At 47.2% G+C, this 20,145-nt stretch overlaps 2 protein-coding genes across 2 annotated transcripts in view; one reads left to right on the forward strand and one right to left on the reverse strand.

The window, feature by feature from the left end:
* c2cd2l (c2cd2 like) overlaps nt 1-20,145 on the forward strand; it is a 663,422-nt gene that overhangs the window by 365,093 nt on the left and 278,184 nt on the right. The window lies entirely within an intron of this gene.
* dscaml1 (Down syndrome cell adhesion molecule like 1) overlaps nt 1-20,145 on the reverse strand; it is a 601,890-nt gene that overhangs the window by 100,541 nt on the left and 481,204 nt on the right. Inside the window, exons 18-19 of the mRNA XM_078198958.1 lie at nt 17,005-17,160; nt 2,446-2,585 (exon numbers count right to left, since the gene is read on the reverse strand). Coding sequence (XP_078055084.1) covers nt 2,446-2,585; nt 17,005-17,160 — 296 coding nt within the window. The remainder of the gene's footprint in view (nt 1-2,445; nt 2,586-17,004; nt 17,161-20,145) is intronic.

Raw genomic sequence — 20,145 nt, forward strand, 5'->3', positions numbered from 1 at the left:
AGTCAGCATGGATTCACAAAATGGAAATCATGCTTGACGAGTCTACTGGAATTTTTTGACAATGTAACTAGCAGAGTTGACCGAGGAGAACCAGTGGATGTGGTTTATTTAGACTTTCAGAAGGCTTTCGACAAGGTCTCATATAATAGACTACAATGTAAAGTTAAAGTACATGGGATTGCAAGTAAGCGCGCAGGTACAGCAGGCATTAAGGAGGCAAATGGTATGTTGGCCTTCATAGCGAGAGGGTTTGAGTACAGGGACAGGGATGTTTTGCTGCAATTGTATAGGGCGTTGGTGAGGTCACACCTGGAGCATTGTGTGCAGTTTTGGTGTCCTTATCTGAGGAAGGATGTCCTTGCAAAAGAGGGAGTACAGCAAAGGCTGATTCCTGGGATGGCTGATCTGTCATATGAGGAGAGACTAGGTCAGTTAGGATTATATTCACTGGAATTTAGAAGAGTGAGAGGGGATCTCATAGAAACTTATAAAATTCTAACAGGGTTAGACAGGGTAGATTCAGAAAGAATGTTCCCGATGGTGGGGGAGTCCAGAACTGGGGGTCACAGTTTGAGGATAAGGGGTAAACCTTTTTGAATTGAGGTGAGGAGAAATTTCTTCATCCAGAGGGTGGTGAATGTGTGGAATTCACTACCACAGAAAGTAGTTGAAGTCCAAAGATGTGCGGGTTAGGTTGATTGGCCAGGTTAAAAAAATTGCCCCTTAGAGTCCTGGGATGCGTAGGTTAGAGGGATTAGCGGGTAAAATATGTGGGGGTAGGGCCTGGGTGGGATTGTGGTCGGTGCAGACTCGATGGGCTGAATGGCCTCCTTCTGCACTGTAGGGTTTCTATGATTTCTATGAAAACATTGTCTGCTTTCAAGAAAAAAATAGATATAGTTCTTGGGGCTAAAGGGATCAAGGGATATGGCAGGAAGGGGGATCAGGGTATTGAATTCGATGATCAGCCATGATCAAAATGAATGGCAGAGCCGGCTCGAAGGGCCGAATGGCCTCCTCCTGCTTCTAGTTTCTATTCTTCTTCAAAATAGTGCCTGGGGATATTTTAGGTCCACCTAAGGAAGGGCAGGCAGGGCCTCGATTTAACAAAAGATGGCACCACCTACAGTCCAGCAATCCCTCAGTACTGCACAGGAGTGTCATCCTGGACTTTTGTGCTGAAGTCTCTGCAGTGGGTGCTCTGGTTCAAAGGGGAAAATGCCAACCACTGGGCCACACAAGAGGAGTTAAATGGAAGAAGCAGTGATGAGCAAAACCTGTAGACTGGAAGAGGAAAAGGCCCAAGTTCCACAATTTTCAGATTCTTAGACAGAACAAATTATGTAGAAAACTGATTGAAGAATCTTCTTGTCAACACAGTGGGCCTCTTTTTCTTTATTCTTTCATGGGATGTGGGCATTGCTGGCAAGGTCAGTATTCGATGTCCATGTACTGAGTGGCTTGCTCGTCCATTTCAGAGGGAAGTTAAGAGGCAATCACATTGTTGTGAGTCTGGAGTCACTTATAGGCCAGATCAGGTTAGGACAGCAGGTTTGAGCATTAAAGAGGGGGGTCTCTGGCTTACTAGTCCAGCAATTAGCTGTAAATATATTACCACTGGAGGAAACCCACGCAGACACGGGAAGAACATGCAGATGCCGCACAGACAGTGACCCAAGCTGGGAATCGAACCTGGGTCCTGGGCACTCTGAGGCAGCAGTGCTAACCGCTGCCCACTGAAGAGAATAATTAAAGTCTTGTCCAAATTTGGGCCTTATATAAAGTCAAGGGCGGCACGGTGGCACAGTGGTTAGCACTGCGACCTCACAGCGCCAGGGACCCGGGTTCGATTCCGGCGTTGCGTGACAGTCTGTGTGGAGTTTGCACCTTCTCCCCGTGCCTGCGTGGGTTTCCTCTGGGTGCTCCAGTTTCCTCCCACATTCCAAAGATGTGCGGTGGTTAGGTGGATTGGCTGTGCTAAATTGCCCCTTAGTGTCAGGGGGATTAACAGGGGATAGGGCCTGGGTGGGATTGTTGTCACTGTAGGCTCGATGGACCGAATGGCCTCCTTGTACAATGAAGGCATTCTATGAGTCCACGATTGTGAAGGGTTGCAGGAGTCTTTGCATGCGTGAAGACCCTAAGCTCGACCAAACCGGAGGTAGTGAAACGGGGAAATTGAATAGTTGGAGAAGGATGAAGAGGGTGAGCTTTCATCACTAAGTGTAGGACATGTGTGAAACAATAAGCAACAGAGTCTTGGAAAGACTGACTGAAGTCTTACAGAAGAATTGAACGTTTCCCAATAAACATTTGATAGCCGCCATGACAGAATTTGTCAGGATGGAGTTTGACGAGAAGGATTTTTAATTTCCTGGTGTCCTTGTTGCGAACAATTAATGCCAATGGGTGGTGAGTGGAGTGATGGAGCAAGTTACCACTTACCGGCTGCCCAGACCCAGGGCTGGAACAAAAGATGGTGTATTTGCGGATGATTCCATTTGGTTTGGTAGGGGGGAGCCAGGCCACCACCACGCTGCTGGCTGAGGAGGGGACTGCTTTGATTCCCGCAGGAGGCCCTGGGACTGAATTAAAGAACAGACATTGCGTGAAATAAAGAACAGCGATCTTTAATAACATTTAGTCAAGCTGCTTCTTAATTCCTGGAACGCAGAACAGCTTGTGCGACGAACGTTGGCCTTTACAAAACCAAAGCGTATCAGCGAAGCTCCAACACAAATTGAAAAACCTGCTTGCCAAAGTCCTTATTGATCACTGCTTGTTTTCACAGAGGCTGAAACAAGCATTTCATTATGCAAAAATCTGAAGGAAAATCTGATGAATATCTGTATGCCAAAATGTAACATGTTGTAATATATGCGGGCAAGGACAAACAGGGTGTGTTCTTACAGAGCGGAAGGGAAAACGCATTTTTAAAAATGTGTCACTGAACACTGGTTGTCCCTGTACCTAAAATGAACATTAACCTACCGAATAAACCCAACCTCTGAGCAGTTACGTGGTGAGTAACCCCTTACAAAGGAACAGCAGAAGACAATTCAGGCCCCATTTCACCATTCACTTCGATCACAGAGCGGCAGGGTGGCACAGTGGTTAGCATTGCTGCCTCACGGCACCAGGAACCCGGCTTCGATGCCTGGCTGGAGTCACTCTCTGTGTGGAGTTTGCACGTTCTGCGTGGGTTTCCTCCGGGGTGCTCCGGTTTCCTCCCACAGTCCGAAAGATGTGCGGGTTAGGTGGATTGGCCATGCTAAATTGCCCTTTGGTGTCGGGGGGACTAGCTAGGGTAAATGCATGTGGTTATGGGGATAGGACGTGGGTGGAATTGTGGTCGGTGCAGACTCGATTGGCTGAATGGCCTCCTTCAGCACTGTAGGATTCTATGATTCACAGCTGATCTGTATCTCATTAGGGACGGCACAGTGGTTAGCACTGCTGCCTCACAGCACCAGGGACCTGGGTTTGATTCCCAGCTTGGGTTATTGTCTGTGTGGCGTTTGCACGTTCTCCCTGTGTCTGCGTGGGTTTCCTCTGGGTGCTCCAATTATCTCCCGCAGTCCGAAAGACGTGCTGGTTGGGTAAATTGGCCATGCTAAAGTCTCCTTCAGTGCACCTGAACAGGCGCAGGAGTGTGGCGACTAGGGGATTTTCACAGTAACTTCATTGCAGTGTGAATGTAAGCCTATCTGTGAGACTAATAAATAAACTTTAAAAAAAAACTTTTTTTTAACTCTCTTGACCCCTCTTTCTCACGAGATGCTGTTTTTGTAAGATTGACGCTTTGAAGGAACCTATAGGTGCCATATCTCTCAAGTGCCTACTGATGTATTAGCCCAATCTGATGTACGATTAAAAAATGACCTTATAAGAAAGTGCCAGGCTCAATAAAAAGGTCACCATGCTGGCCGTCACTCCTCAGGACAGGATATGGTAAACATGAAATGAAATCTGGAGACAATCCTGTCAAAGTGTTTCATCTCTTTGACCGAGCCTCAAGGTAACAACCCAGGCTGAAGGTGTGAAGCTTCCTGTTGCTTCTTGGCTATTAGCAGATATTGTAAGATGTTCCATGGAGTTTGCAACTGGGTAGTTTCGATCAAGCCTTCAGTCAACATTGATCCACAACTCAAAACCTCCCCAACTAACCATTAGCTGGCAATTGCCCTCACTGACCATGGGATGACCAGGGTTGAAAATGGAAGATGTTAAGATGATGCTCGGCAGGTTCCTTCTCTGGGCGGCATGGTGGCACAGTGGTTAGCATTGCTGCCTCACAGCGCCAGGGACCTGGGTTCGATTCCCGGCTTGGGTCATTGTCTGTGTGGAGTCTGCACGCTCTCCCCTGTGTCTGCGTGGGTTCCCTCCGGGTGCTCCAGTTTCCCCCCACAGTCCAAAAGATGTGCTGGTTAGGTGCACTGACCATGCTAAATTCCCCCTCAGTGTACCCGAACAGGCGCCGGAGTGTGGTGACTAGGTGATTTTCACAGTGACTTCATTGCAGTGTTAAAGTAAGCCTATTTGTGACACTAATAAATAAGCCTTTTCAAACTGTGGTGGAAGCTTAGGCACATCATTAGGACTGAGTAAATATTTTTTTGACCTTACTGTAATGTATCTGAGAGTGTTTAACACACTGACACTGGGGTCCATTTCTGCGATTAAGCCATCACATTGGTTAGCAAAACACTTTTTTTCAAATCCCTTTTTGCAAAATCATCGCATTTGTTTGCAAATATGGAAATGTCACGGCCAATATTTATCCCTCAACCAAGATCAAAACTTTAAAAACCTCATTTGGTCCTTTTCTTACTTGCTGTGTGCTAATTAGCTGTCATAGTTCCTACCTAACACCAGTGACTACACTTCGATAGTGCTTGTCTTTAAAGCTTTGGCTTTGCGACATCTTCAGGTTGCAGTGAGCACGATGTAGAGTCAGGCAATAAATGCTGGAGCCGCCAGCGACACCTACACCCCATCAACAAATGAATTTAAAAGCGCAAGTTCGTTCTTTTCCCTATTATTTAAATAACCTGGGGCTGGATTTGTGAATCACAAATTGCCTGCCAGGTTTAAGACGATCGTAAGACATAGGAGCAGAAGTAGACCATTCGGCCCATCGAGCCTTCTCTGACATTCAATGAGAAATGATAATCCTCAACTCCACTTTCCCACCTTATCCCCATAACCCTTGGCTCCCTTACTGATTAAAAATCTATCTCAGCCTTGAATATATCTAACAACGCAGCCACTGCAGCCCTCTGCAGTAAATAATTCCACAGATTCACTACCCTCTGAGAGAATAAGTGTATTAATCAGTGCAAGCCTGTTGGCACCTATTGCAAATCTCAGCATTTTTGTTGCATAACTTCCTGAATGAGTTCACAGAATCATAGAATCCCTACCCAGGGTCTGGATGGGATTGTGGTTGCACCGACCACAATCCCACCCAGGCCCTATCCCCATAACCCCCATGTATTTAACCTCGCTAGTTCCCCCGACAGCAAGGGGCAATTTAGCATGGCCAATCCACCCAACCCACACATCTTTGGACTGTGAGAGGAAACTGGAGCACCCGGAGGAAACCCACGCAGACACGGGGAGAATGTGCAGACTCCGCACAGACAGTGACCCAATCCGGGAATCGAACCCGGCTCCCAGTGCAAACCACTGTGCCATTACAGTTCTAAAAGGTTTACCCCTTATCCTCAAACTATTATCACACGTCGGCTTACATTAACTCTGCAAAGAAGTTACTGTGAAAATCCCCCAGCTGCCACACTCCGGCGACTGTGTACACTGAGGGAAAATTTAGCACGGTCAATGCACCTAAATAGCACTTCTTTCAGACTGTGGGAAGAAACCGGAGCACCTGGAGGAAACCCACACAGACACGGGAAGAATGTGCAGACTCCACACAGACATTGACCCAAGCTGGGAATCAAACCCAGGTCTCTGGCGTTGTGAGGCAGCAATGCTAACCACTGTGTCACCGTGCTTTTCTTGGGCCTTCTCACTTGAACACGTTAGTTATTCTTCCTGATTACCATTGGCTTTCAGTTCAGTTACTGGATTGGGGACAGGGGGGGCATGATGTGAATCTTGCAAGGTGAGGATTTGGCCTTTAGGTGACCCTGTAGATTCCGTTGGACCCAGCGATTAGGACTGAACTGCAATCGCGGTAACTTGAGGCTGGAATGTGTTGACATCCGCTAGCTCTCTGTCCACCCAGGCAGGGCAATCTCTAGCCTCCTTCAATGTGGAAACTGCCTCCACCTTAGAATCATTAAATCCCTACAGTGCAGAAGGAAGCCATTTGGCCCATTGAGTCTGCACCGACTCTTGCCCAAGTGGAAGCATTTACCCTGCTAATCCCCCTAAATATATATTTTGGGGACATTAAGGGACACAGCCAATCTACCTAACCTGCACATCTTTGGGCTGTAAGAGGAAACCGGAGCGCCCGAAAGAAGCTGACGCAGACAGTCCCAAGGCCAGAACTGATACTGGGTCCCTGGCGCTGTTTGAAACATAGAAAATAGAAAATTGGGAGCAGGAGGAGGCCATTTGGCCCTTCGAGCCTGCTCTGCCATTCATCACAATCATGGTTGATCATCCAACTCAATAGCCTGATCCTGCTTTCTCCCCATAACCTTTGATCACATTCACCCCCAAGTGCTATATCCAGCCGCCTCTTGAATACATTCAATGCTTTGACATCAACTACTTCCTGTGGTAATGAATTCCACAGGCTCACCACTCTTTGGGTGAAGAAATGTCTCCCCATCTCCGTCCTCAATGGTCTACCCTGAATGCTCAGACTGTGACCCCTGGTTCTGGACTCCCCCATCATCAGGAACATCCTCCCTGTCTAATCCTGTTAGAATTTTATAAGTCTCTATGAGATCCCCCCATCATTTGTCTGCTAACCACTGTGCCTTTACTGAACCACTTTTACTGAAGTAAAGCTGGAAAATTGAAATGGAACTTATGTCCAAGGGTAGAAGATTTCTTCCAAGTTCACTTCTGGAATCTTTGCAGTTCCACAGTGCCTGAGAGATCTCAACTTGTTCGCAATAGGAAGCAATAATTTTTTTTGCATTTCCTTTAAGAATTGCAGCATTTTCTGAATAAATCCAGGGCTTTACAAAAATGACAGCCCGGTAAATAAAAATATACAAAGGAAATATAGAAAGTCCAGACGTGAGGGTTAGGTGGATTAGAGTCATAGAGTCACAGAGGTTTACAGCATGGAAACAGGCCCTTTGGCCCAACTTGTCCATGACACCCTTTTTTTAAACCATGGCCATGCTAAATTGTCCCTTAGTGTCAGGGGGACTAGCTAAGGTAAATATGTGTGGATACGGGGATAGGGACTGGGTGGAATTGTGGTCGGTGCAGACTCGATGGGCCGAATGGCCTCCTTCTGCACTGTCGGGATTCTGTGCAACTGACAATGTAATAGAGGTGGATAAACATTTTAAGAAGATTTGTCCTGTGAGGATTCTCAAGTTATTATGCTCAGAAGTATAAACCAGACAGCCCAAGAGAGATTGTATCAGTGTTGGAGGGTGGGATGGTGGGGGGGAGGAGGGGGGGGGGGGGACTATCGCTTTAAGTGGTCTGGTAATTAATATGAAAATGACAGATGATGAGACAGCGGTGAACATCATTTCCAGATTGGCTGTTCAAATCCTACCTACCACAGTTTAGTTAGTTATTGAATTCTGAGAAGCTTACCGGTTTTAGGCAGTGGGGGAGGAGACTGCGGGAGAGAAGAAGATGTTAGGGGAAGCTGCAAGCTTAAGCCTCCATTTTTCAGCATTACATCCTTAATGTGAAAGCATTATGACTGGACCAATAAAGATAAATTCTAATATTTAAGACTACCAGGGGCTACATCATCACAATTTAATCCATGTTCAAAGTTAATCCACATTCTCTGCACCTGTTTAGAATGGCAGGGTTCAAATCAGAACCTATGTATGTAGATTACTCTGTGACAAAGCCCCTTAGGCCTTCGGCACAAATCCTTTATTTCTTCATAAAAATTGCATAAGTGCACCACCACTTATTTGATTTTGAACTTCAGGCTATTCTATTTACAGCGCAAGCTACAGATTTTATGTGAAATATTCAAACGATAAATTACTGAATAATTGAGCCTACATTATAGCTGCCAGGAGATGAAGCTCAAATCATTGGCAGCGTCCATTTTTTTTAATAACAATTATGTAGCAGTTCATATGCGCCCTATCCCTGACTAATGGCCATAATTTCTTTACTGATGGGCTCCTCTTGCACCGTGTTCATGTGCTGCATTCAATTGATAGGCGTTTGACTTCTCCCTCATTAAGTGTCATCAAAAGCAGAGAGATCAATGTGTTTTGGACTTTCATACCAACTAAACCATGTGCGGCATGGGGGCACAGTGGTTAGCACTGCTGCCTCACAGCACCAGGGATCTGGGTTTGATTCCATCCTTGGGTGACTGTCTGTGTGGAGTTTGCACGTGCTCCCCGTGTGGTGTGGGTTTCCTCCGGATGTTCCGGTTTCCTCCCGCACTCCAAAGATATCCAGGTTAGGTGGATTGGCCATGCTAAATTGCCCCTTAGTGTCCAAAGATGTGCAGGTTAGGTGGATTGGCCGTGCTAAATTGCCCCTTAGTGTCCAAAGATGTGTAGGTTAGGTGGATTAGCCATGCTAAATTGTCCCTTAATGTTTCAAGATGTGTAGGCTAGGTGGATTGGCCATGCTACATGTGTGGGGTTACAGGGATAAGGTGGGAGAGAGGGCCTGGGTAAGATACTCTGTCAGAGAGTCGGTGCAGATTCGATGGGCCGAATGGCCTCCTTCTGCACTGTAGTGATTCTTCTATTCTAAACTCTATCATGTCTAGAACCCTTGGTCTCAGAGCGATTCTCTGCCTCCATCTCTCTTTGTTGACCCCCAATGGCCTTTCACCGCCCAAAATATTTAATTCAAAATCCCCATCCGAGTTGAAAGGTTCCTTCACCTCGCCCTACATCAGTTGCCATGGCCCTATGCACTGTAACACTCCCCCTAAACCAAGCTGCTACTGCTCTTCCATTGATTTAAAGGAAAGAGTTTGCATTTAATATTGTGCTTTAGCTGAGATTAGAATGCCTCAAAACATTTTACAGCCACTGAAGTGCTTGTGAAACGCAGTCAGATGTGGAAAATTCAGCCCCATGAACAGTTATAAAATAAAACCATAATTCCATAAAACCATAAGATATAGGAATAGAATTAGGCCACTCGGCCCATCGAGTTCGCTCCGCCATTCAATCATGGCTGATATGATTCTCATCCCCATTCTCCCGTCTTCTCCCCATAACCCTTGGATCCCCTTATTGATATATGAGCAGAGAATCTGTTGTACATGTTGGGCTGACAGATAAACATTGGCCAGAATTCTCTTGCTCTTGGTCAAATAGTGATATGGGATCTTTTGCATCCAATCACATGGGAACATAGGAGTTAGGCGTGGGAGTGGGCAATTCAGCCCTTCGAGCCACTCCGCCATTTAACATGATTAGAACATAGAACATAGAACATTACAGCGCAATACAGGCCCTTCGCCCCTTGATGTTGCGCCGACTAGTGGAACCAATCTAAAGCCCCTCTAACCTACACTATTCCAATATCATCCATATGCTTATCCAATGACCATTTAAATGCCCTTAATGTTGACGAGTCCACTACCGTTGCAGGCAGGGCATTCCATGCCCTTACTACTCTCTGAGTAAAGAACCTACCTCTGACATCTGTCCTATATCTACCACCCCTCAATTTAAAGCTACGTCCCCTCGTGCTAGCCGTCACCATCCGAGGAAAAAGGCTCTCACTGTCCACCCTATCTAATCCTCTGATCATCTTGTATGCCTCTATTAAGTCACCTCTTAACCTTCTTCTCTCTAACGAAAACAGCCTCAAGTCCCTCAGCCTTTCCTCATAAGGCCTTCCCACCATACCAGGCAACATCCTGGTAAATCTCCTCTGCACCCTTTCCAATGCTTCCACATCCTTCCTATAATGCGGCGACCAGCACTGTACGCAATACTCCAAGTGCGGCCGCACCAGAGTTTTGTACAGCTGCAACATGATTGTGGCTGATCTTATCCTGGTCTCAACTCTACCTTCCCGCTGCTCCCCATAGCCTTTTTTGGGGGAGGCAATGGCCTTGTGGCATTAGCGCTAGACTATTAATCCAGAAACTCAGCTAATGTTCTGGGGACCCGGGTTCGAATCCCGCCACGCCAGATGGTGGAATTTGAATTCAATAAAAAAAAATCTGGAATTAAGAATCTACTGGTGACCATGAAACCATTGTCGATTGTCGGAAAAACCCATCTGGTTCACTAATGTCCTTTAGGGAAGGAAATCTGCCATCCTTACCTGGTCTGGCCTACATGTGACTCCAGAGCCAATGTGGTTGACTCTCAACTGTCCTCCAAGGGCAACTAGGGATGGGCAATAAATGCTGGCCAGCCAGCGACACCCATGTCCCACAAATAAAGGAGAACACCCACAGTGCTGGAAGATGGGGATTTCTAGGATTCTGACCCAGTGATGGAGCCAATATTATTTCCAACTCAGAATCATGTGCGACTTGGAGCACGGGTGTTCCTTTTTGTGTTGCTGTTGCCTTGTTCTTCTAGCAAGGAATGAATAAAAGAAATCAGGCCTTTCATCAGAAACATATTGTAATAAGTCCTCGGAGGCAGAAGCCCCTTCACCAAAATCCCCTTATTTACAAGTCTGACAACAGCATACCGAGCGCTTTCAGTTAGCTGTCTACACTCGGAGTCCCAGAGGAACTGACACGCCTGGTTCAGAACAAAGAAAGAGGCTCCCTGACTGGCCCATCAATTTGGCCCTTAATCAGGGAGTTCGTATTCTAATGAGCCCACCTCAATTGCCTGATTGAAATCGTTACACATATCTAACTCTTTCTTAATTGATTGATTCTGCCTGCACTGAGGGAGAAATGGGGCCTGTGGGTCTGGCAGTGCGGCATGCCCTCAGAGCTGCACTGCAGTGGATGAAAAAAAACCTCAGCAGAAACCTATTTGTTCTTGCTTTCAGTCCACCCTTTCGGAATACTCCTGCCACTGCTTCTCCTCTCTTGGATGTGCTTTGGGACGTTTTCCCACGCCAAAGGCCTGAGGTCAAAGCAAGGATCTGCTGCAGTTACATTGCAGGAGAGGTTGGAGTCTCCTCAGTATTCGAGGCTGCTTATGGGCAGGGCCAACCCTCTCTCTTGTGCGGTGCTCCATTGGGAACGTACTAAGTGCAAAGGGTTGCCCTGAAGACAGCTGCCTAGTCCAGATACACAATAATAACAGAAAGCCCTGAGGGGGCTCAACCACGCCACTGATTTACGACTTAAAGTCCAGCGGGAAGCGTGCAAACCCCAGTTCATTCATGAATATGCATCTATTTCCCCAAAAGGATTAAATGCGGCTGAAAACAAAAAAAAAAGAGAGTCATTTGTATTCGAGCGGTGATTAAATACATTAATAATTACCCAGAGAACATGGATTCTCTTTTGAATTCGAAAATAAAAATCCTTCTATTAACTTTTATGCAAAAAAGGATTAGTTAATGAAAAAATATGCAAATGTGTGGGGCCCACAGTATCGGAAAAAAAAGGCACAGATGCAGATCCCGCTTTGCGGCAGAAACTGGGTCATCCAGTTGATTTGGCAGAATTCCATCAGGATTTACTATCCACTGCAATCAAGGAACAATTAATAACCTTGGAGGTGGCATGTTAAAATGGATCTGAACATGATAGGATTTGTTCTGGCATAAACTGAAGCTTTAATTTCAGACTGCAGTCTATAATTAGGTACATTTTAATTTTAAATCACTTCATCGGTCGAAAGCCAGGCTCGCTGGACGGAATGCTGTTCCAGCCACCTCCGCCTCCAGTCAGTGGCTCAACCCGTCTGCCGCCCAATTACAGTTTATCATTTTTCAACCCTCTCCGCCACCTGGCACATTCTGGATCTGGGCGACCTCACTAAAGTCTCGGAGCAGCCGCGGAATAACACGGGGGGGGGGGGGGGTGGGCAAATTCAAAATGGCCTCTGGCCAAAATAATGACTCTGCTCGCCATGTCTTTCTGGCTCGTCCGAATTTAGAATGAAAGAACAAAGGAAAGTACAGCGCAGGGACAGGCCATTTGGCCCTCCATGCTTGTGCCGATCATGATGCCCTAACTAAACTAAAACAAAACCTTCTGATAGAATCATTGAATCCCTACACTATAGAAGGAGGCCATTTGGCCCATTGAGTCTGTACCAAAGAACAAAGAACAAAGAACAGTACAGCACAGGAACAGGCCCTTCGGCCCTCCAAGCCCGCCGATCATGTTGTCCTATTTAGACCAACCGCTTATATCCCTCTATTCCCCGCCTGTTCATGTGTCTATCAAGGTAAGTCTTAAATGTCGCTAACAACCTCAACCACCTCACCAGGCCCCCACCACCCTCTGTGTAAAAAACTTCCCCTGCACATCTCTACTGAACCTTTCCCCCCTTACCTTGAACTTGTGCCCCCTTGTAATTGTCATTTCTGCCCTGGGAAAAAGCTTCCAACTGTTCACCCTATCCATACCTCTCATCATTTTATAAACTTCGATCAGGTCGCCCCTCAGCCTCCGTCTTTCCAGGGAGAACAATCCCAGTTCATTCAATCTCTCCTCATAGCTAATACCCTCCATGCCAGGCAACATCCTGGTAAACTTTTTCTGCACTCTCTCCAAAGCCTCCACATCCTTCTGGTAGTGTGGTGTCCAGAATTGGACACAGTATTCCAAATGTGGCCTCACCAACGTTTTATACAACTGTAACATAATTTGCCAACTTTTGTATTCAATGCCCCGTCCAATGAAGCCAAGCATGCTATTTGCTTTCTTCACCACCTTTTCCACTTGTGTTGCCACTTTTAAGGATCTGTGGACCTGTACTCCCAGACCTCTCTGTGTGTCAATTCTCCTGATGGTTCTGCCATTTATTTTATAGCTCCCACCTGAATTTTATCTACCAAAATGCCTCACCTCACATACCGACCACAATTCCACCCAGGCCCTACTCCCGTAACCCCATGCATTTACTCTGCTAATCCCCCTGACACTAGGGTCAATTTAGAATGGCCAATCAACCTAACCTGCATATGTTTGGACCTTACTCTGTCCATATGTCCAACTGTGTGGAGTTTGCACATTCTCCTCGTGTCTGCGTGGGTTTCCTCCGGGTGCTCCGGTTTCCTCCCACAGTCCAAAGATGTGCGGGTTAGGTTGATTGGCCAGGTTAAAAATTGCCCCTTAGAATCCTAAAATGTGTAGGTTAGAGGGATTAGCGGGTAAATATGTGGGGGTAGGGCCTGGGTGGAATTGTGGTCGGTGCAGACTCGATGGGCCGAATGGCCTCCTTCTGCACTGTGGGGTTTCTATGTTTCTATGTCATATTTATATCCCTCTATTCCCTCCCCATCCAGATGCCTCTTAAATGTGCCTGCTTCCACCGCCTCCTCTGGCAGCGCGTTCCAGGCATCCACCACTCTCTGCATGAAAAACTTCCCCCCGCGCATCTCCCTTAAACTTTCCCCCTCTCACGCTGAACTCGACCACAATTCCACCCAGGCCCTTGTAATTGGCACTTCCACCCTGGGAAAAGGCCTCTGACTATCCACCCTGTCTATGCCTCTCATCATTTTGTAACCCTCTATCAGGTCTCCCCTCAGCCTTCGTCTTTAAGGCCACTTGATTACATTGTGATACAGTTTTGCGTTTCCAATTCCCCCCTCCCCCGCCAACCACCCTCTATTTAATTGGTACTCGGATCGCCAATTGATTGATTGCATTTGACAAGGCGTGGGTCCTTGTTTTCACATTCACTGCCAGAATGTCAGCAATTATTGCTTCTTTGTGGTTCCATTTCTTTTGTGTGATGACTGAGTGACTTGTTTGGCCACCTTAGAGCCAACCGTGCTCCCAAAGGACCCAATAATGACCCTTAAAGGCATCAATAAACCAGCTCGGTGGGTACTTTCACTAATGCAACTTTTTATTTCTAAATCATAAAAGAGTCTGCAATTAAGTTCTCAGACTGTTCTGGTGGGATTTTGAAGTGGGATTCAATTGGATTACTAATGCAGGCTGCTGGACTCCGATAATGCAGACTCGATGGGCCGAATAGCCTCCTTCTGCACTGCAGGGATTGTATGATTCTACTCTATGATTCTATGATAACCACTCACTGTATCCCTATCAGCCTGCATTTGCTGGGATGTCACCCAGGGCATCTGTGCTCAATGAAGGTATGCTGCTCTTTCATTAAAAACCAACGATCCTCCTCAGCCAGTCAGATAGCGTTACGCAGCTAAGGGGCAATTGAACAAATCAAATCAAAGATGTCAGAGTATTGTCGAGCATGCCTCATCTCTTTCAATTGGGCAGGAGCATTTACTTTGAAACTGTTGTCCGCCAGCGCTAGTTGCCTTGGAGGAAGGGATGTCAACACATCCTGCTCATGTGGAAAAGCGCCGGCAGCCATTTTCTCTGCTGGTTGTGGGCAGCTTGTCCAGCAGCCAGAGAATCATAGAATCATACAGAGCAGAAGGAGGCCATTTAGCCCATCAAGTCTGCACCGACCACAATCCCACCCAGACCCTATCCCCATAACCCCTATTTACGCTAGCTAGTACCCCTGGCACTAAGGGCAATTTACCCTGGCCAATCCACCTAACCTGCACATTTTTGGACTGTGGGAAAAAAACCGGAGCACCCGGAGGAAACCCACGCAGAGAACGTGCAAACTCCGCACAGAAAGTGACCCAAGCTGGGAATCGAACCCGGGTTCCTGGCGCTGTGAGGCAGCAGTGTTACCCACCATGCCACTGTGCCTTTGGTAGCGGTGAAGGGGATGGCAGGGTGATGGCTGTTCACTCACTCCATGGTAAGAAGTTTAACAACACCAGGTTAAAGTCCAACAGGTTTATTTGGTAGCAAAAGCCACACAAGCTTTCGGAGCTCTAAGCCCCGGGGCTTAGAGCTCCGAAAGCTTGTGTGGCTTTTGCTACCAAATAAACCTGTTGGACTTTAACCTGGTGTTGTTAAACGTCTTACTGTGTTTACCCCAGTCCAACGCCGGCATCTCCACATCATGACTCACTCCATGCCAGGCTTCTCAAAGCAACAACAGAAACTTCAACTGGGGGCCTTATCCATAATGTGAAGGGAGTGCCCAAACAGTGCTCCCGACCCTCCACCAGAACTTTGCAGAATATATCCTAACTCACAGCTAGCCTGGAGGCTTTCAGGAGTGTCTTAAAGGAAGAGAGGGTTCAAGAGGCAGAGAGTTTTAGGGGGGGAACTTGGTTACGGTCTGGACAGTTGTGGGTGTCACTGGCTAAGTCCAGCATTTATTGCCTATCCCTAATTGCCCCTGGTAGTGAGCTGCCTTCTCGAACCAATGCAGTCCATGTGGTGTATCTACACCCACAGTGCTGTGAGGGAGGGAGTTCCAGCATTTTGACCCAGCGACAGTGAAGGAACGGCCAATGTATTTCCAAGTCGGGATGGTGAGTGATTTGGAGTGGAGTTTCCAGGTGGTGGTGTTCCCGGGTATCTGCTGCCCTTTGTCCTTCTAGATGGTAGTGGTCGTGGGTTTGGAAGCTAATGTCTAAGGAGCCTTTGTGAGCATGAGAGGGTAGAATTGGAGGAGCTCAGAAATCTTGGAGGATTGTATGGCTGGAGGAGGTTACATGGATAGAGAGAGACGCAGGCAGAGAGAGATCTGAAATCAGGGACATTTCAAAGTGAAATCAAAGTGTTTCTCAACCGATGTCAAATCCTATGATGCCAATACAACACTGCTGCAGATGTAAAGCACTGACTGGCAGAGGGTATTATCCACCCATTGGCACCATGTGTTGAGCAGCCTCACTGGTGCTCCTCAAATGGACAGCGTCAGCCACAAAGGGAAAATGGTTTTGTAATAACTCCACCGAGGCGAAAGTCCCATCACCAAGTTACTTTATTCACACCATACATCTGTACACAGCCAGCTCTCCAGTTGCTCCCTGCTGAATGCAGGCTGAGAGACTGACACACCTGCTTTAAATAGGCAGCACGAGGCTCCCTGATTTAACCATCAATTAGGACTCATCAGGTAGTTCATACTCTAGCAAGCCAACCTCATTAGCCTGGCTGAAGTCTTCACAGATTTGTAAGAGATCTTTGTCAGGGTCAGGGCAAGTGCTCTTCCTCAACCAAACAAAATCGATGCAGGCAACTCTGAGCCCGCCGAGGCTGGTACCTCGCCACCTCCAATGGAGGGTGGCACAGTGGGTTAGCACTGCGGCCTCACAGCGCCAGGGACCTGGGCTCAATTCACGGCTCGGGTCACTGTCTGTGTGGAGTCTGCATGTTCTCCCTGTGTCTGCGTGGGTTTCCTCCGGGTGTTCCGGTTTCCCCCCACAGTCTGAAAGACATGCTGGTTAGGTGCATTGGCCATGCTAAATTTTCCCTCAGCGTAGCCGAACAGGCACCGGAGTGTGGCGACTGGGGGATTTTCACAGTAACTTCATTGCACTGTTAATATAAGTCTGTATAGTTAATATAAGCTCTGATCAAGGGTCATCCAGACTCAAAACATTGGCTCTATTCTCTCCCCACAGATGCTGTCAGACCTGCTGAGATTTTCCAGCATTTTCTGTTTTTGTTTCAGATTCCAGCATCCACAGTACTTTGCTTTTATCTGTTGTTAATATATGTCTACTTGTGATACTAATAAATAAAAAGTTATTTCTGGAAGTATCTGTCATTCAAAGTGTTGTTGGGCGTGTCCATATGAAGCTGCTGGATACTGGGTCAGCACCGCTGTATCCTGCCATGCAAAACCTGAAGAGGAAAACTCTTTCAATTTCTACAGAGAGAGAAAGAAAAGTTCTTACTGTCTTCTTTTGTCTGTGTGTAGAGCACCAAGCTCCGGACACCGTCTCCCGCCTGAGTGAAGGCCAGTACCTGCACGCTGTAATTGGTGAATTTCTCCAATCCCTTCAGTTGCACGCGGTTTTCCATGGTTGTAATATTCTGCATCTCTCCCCAGTCTAGGCCAAAGCACAAAGGGAAAATTACACTGAATGTGTGGCAATGAAGCAAGGGACGGCTTTGTGGGGTTCGGCTGGTACGGTGGATTGGAGGCCGTTCTTTCACTCCTGGAACTAGGGCATGGATCTGAGGGTGTTTGGGGTGGAAATCTTCCTTATTCACTAGCCACGAGGGTTCCACATGAAGTGAGATTGGGAAGAGCCAATCCAGATCACCTCGCACCATTGATGTTAACTGGTGCACTGGCCTGAGAAATGGCAATAGCACAAAGGACACATTTGTATTTAATTGTGACTGAAACACACCACACCAAACTCACACACAAACCCAGACACACACACACACACACACAGACCGACACACCTAGAGACACCACACACACACAGACACACACACATACACACACCTGGAGACACTGCACACACTCACACACAAACATACCTAGACACACCACACACATGGACACACACACACCTAGAGACACCACACACACAAACATCCAGACACACACACACACCTAAGGACACCACATGCATACGCACAAACACACACCGACATATACACACACACCTAGAGACACCATCACAAAACACAGACACACACTCACACCCCCCCCGACACACACTTCACAGATACACATACACCACACAGAGACACACATACACACAGCACACATACTGCACAGACAGACACATCAGAAAGACACACACACATAGACACACACACAGACACACGCACCTACAGACACACCCACCCACACACACATAGACACCCACACACAGACACCCACAGACAGAGACACACGTAACACACACCACACATACTACAAAAACACAGACACACCAGAAAGACACAGCACACACCACACAGATACACATATAACACACAGACACACACCACATGGACACAGACAAACACATGTGCACACACACACACACACGCACACGTACATATATCACACAGACACACATAGCATACACAAAACAGTTCTGTGAGAGCAAAAAATGACTACTTTGGGTGTTCTCAGAATCTAACCTAATGAAATCATAGAAATCATAGAATCCCTACAGTACAGAAAGAGGCCATTCGGCCCATCGAGCCTGCACCGACCACAATCCCACCCAGGCCCTACCCCCATATCCCTACATATTTTACCCACTAATCCCTCTAACCTACGCATCCCAGGACACTAAGCATGGCCAATCAACCTAACCCGCACATCTTTGGACTGTGGGAGGAAACCGGAGCACCCGGAGGAAACCCACGCAGACACGAGGAGAATGTGCAAACTCCACACAGACAGTGACCCGAGCCGGAAATCAAACCCAGGTCCCTGGAGCTGTGAAGCAGCAGTGCTAACCACTGTGCTACCATGCTGCCCGGGCTATATTCTTAAATAATGGAGACAGAGAAAATCAACATAATCCAACAGCAACGATTAACTACGGGCTGGGGAGCTCCCCTTTGACACTGTGGCCGTAATAACAATAGGATTAATTTCATGGATCTCAGGAAGGTTGCAGCATTTCATCATCAACCTTATTTGTACTAATGAGGAATCTGTCTGCAGGACTCTCAATCCGTGTTACGTTAAAGCAGCAAACCCCGGGTCAGAGGCAGCGGCCTTGGCTGAGGGGACACCACACAACAGGCAGAGTGTGAACAGTGATAGTGCCTTGAGGGAGAGCTTTGGAATAGGACAAAGACAAGTACAGCACAGGAACAGGCCCTTCAGCCCTCCAAGCCTGCCTCGATCATGTTGTCCTATCTTGACCAGCCGCTTATATCCCTCTCTACCCCGCCTGTTCATGTGTCTATCCAGATAAGTCTTAAATGTCAGTAACGTGTCTGCCTCAACCTCACTTGGCAGTGCATTCCAGGCACCCACCACCCTCTGTGTAAAAAATCTTCCCCTGCACATCTCTACTGAACCTTTTTCCCCTTATCTTGAACATGTGCCCCCTTGTAATTGTCATTTATGCCCTGGGGAAAAGCTTCCAACTGTTCATAGATCACAGAATCCCTACAGTACAGAGAGAGGCCATTCGGCCCATCGAGTCTGCACCGACCACAAACCCACCTAGGCCTTACCGCCACATCCCTACATATTTTACCCGCTAATCCACGCATCCCAGGACACTAAGGGGCAATTTTTTAGCATGGCCAATCAACCTAACCCGCACATCTTTGGACTGTGGGAGGAAACCAGAGCACCCGGAGGAAACCCACGCAGACACGAGGAGAATGTGCAAACTCCACACAGACAGTGACCCAAGCCAGGAATCGAACCCAGGTCCCTGGAGCTGTGAAGCAGCAGTGCTAACCACTGTGCCACCGTGTTCACCTTATCTATGCCCCTCATAATTTTATAAACTTTGACCAGGAATAAAAGGTGTCCGTAAGCAAAACAACCTGCAAATTCTGCACATCGGAAATAAAAACACTGGGAAGGTTTGGGGGGGGGGGGGGGGGGGGGGGGGAGAAAACAATGGGGGCAGAGTGGTGATAGGGGGTGGAGGAGCAGGGGTGAGCAGAGGAAGATAGATCTGTACAACTCTAGCTAATGCAGGTTTCATTACGAACAGGTGGGGATCATTGTGATCCGTTCATCTTCAGGAGTCTGAGAAGAATTTCCAAGAAATTTCATTTCCCTGAATAGGCTGACATTTGGTTTTTAGATCTCTGTTGACTCTTGTCTCTCACAGAAAAAGATTTGGCTGTGGGAAGGAGGAGCATTGCTGGTCATAATCCTTCATTGCAACTTTACCTCATGGGGCAAGTGCAATAGATCATTCACCTGCACTTCATTTTGAAAACAAAACCTGTCACCACGTTAACAGAGAGAGAAGAAAGCAAATGTTTCCCCTCTCCAGATGCTCTGCAGATTAACCGCTGTCTCACAACGCCAGGGACCTAGGTTCAATTCCGGCCTCGGGTGACTGTCTGTGTGGAGTCTGCATGTTCTCCCCATGTCTACGTGGGTT

The sequence above is a fragment of the Mustelus asterias genome, chromosome 27 (assembly GCF_964213995.1).
Source record: "Mustelus asterias chromosome 27, sMusAst1.hap1.1, whole genome shotgun sequence".
NCBI lineage: Eukaryota > Metazoa > Chordata > Chondrichthyes > Carcharhiniformes > Triakidae > Mustelus > Mustelus asterias.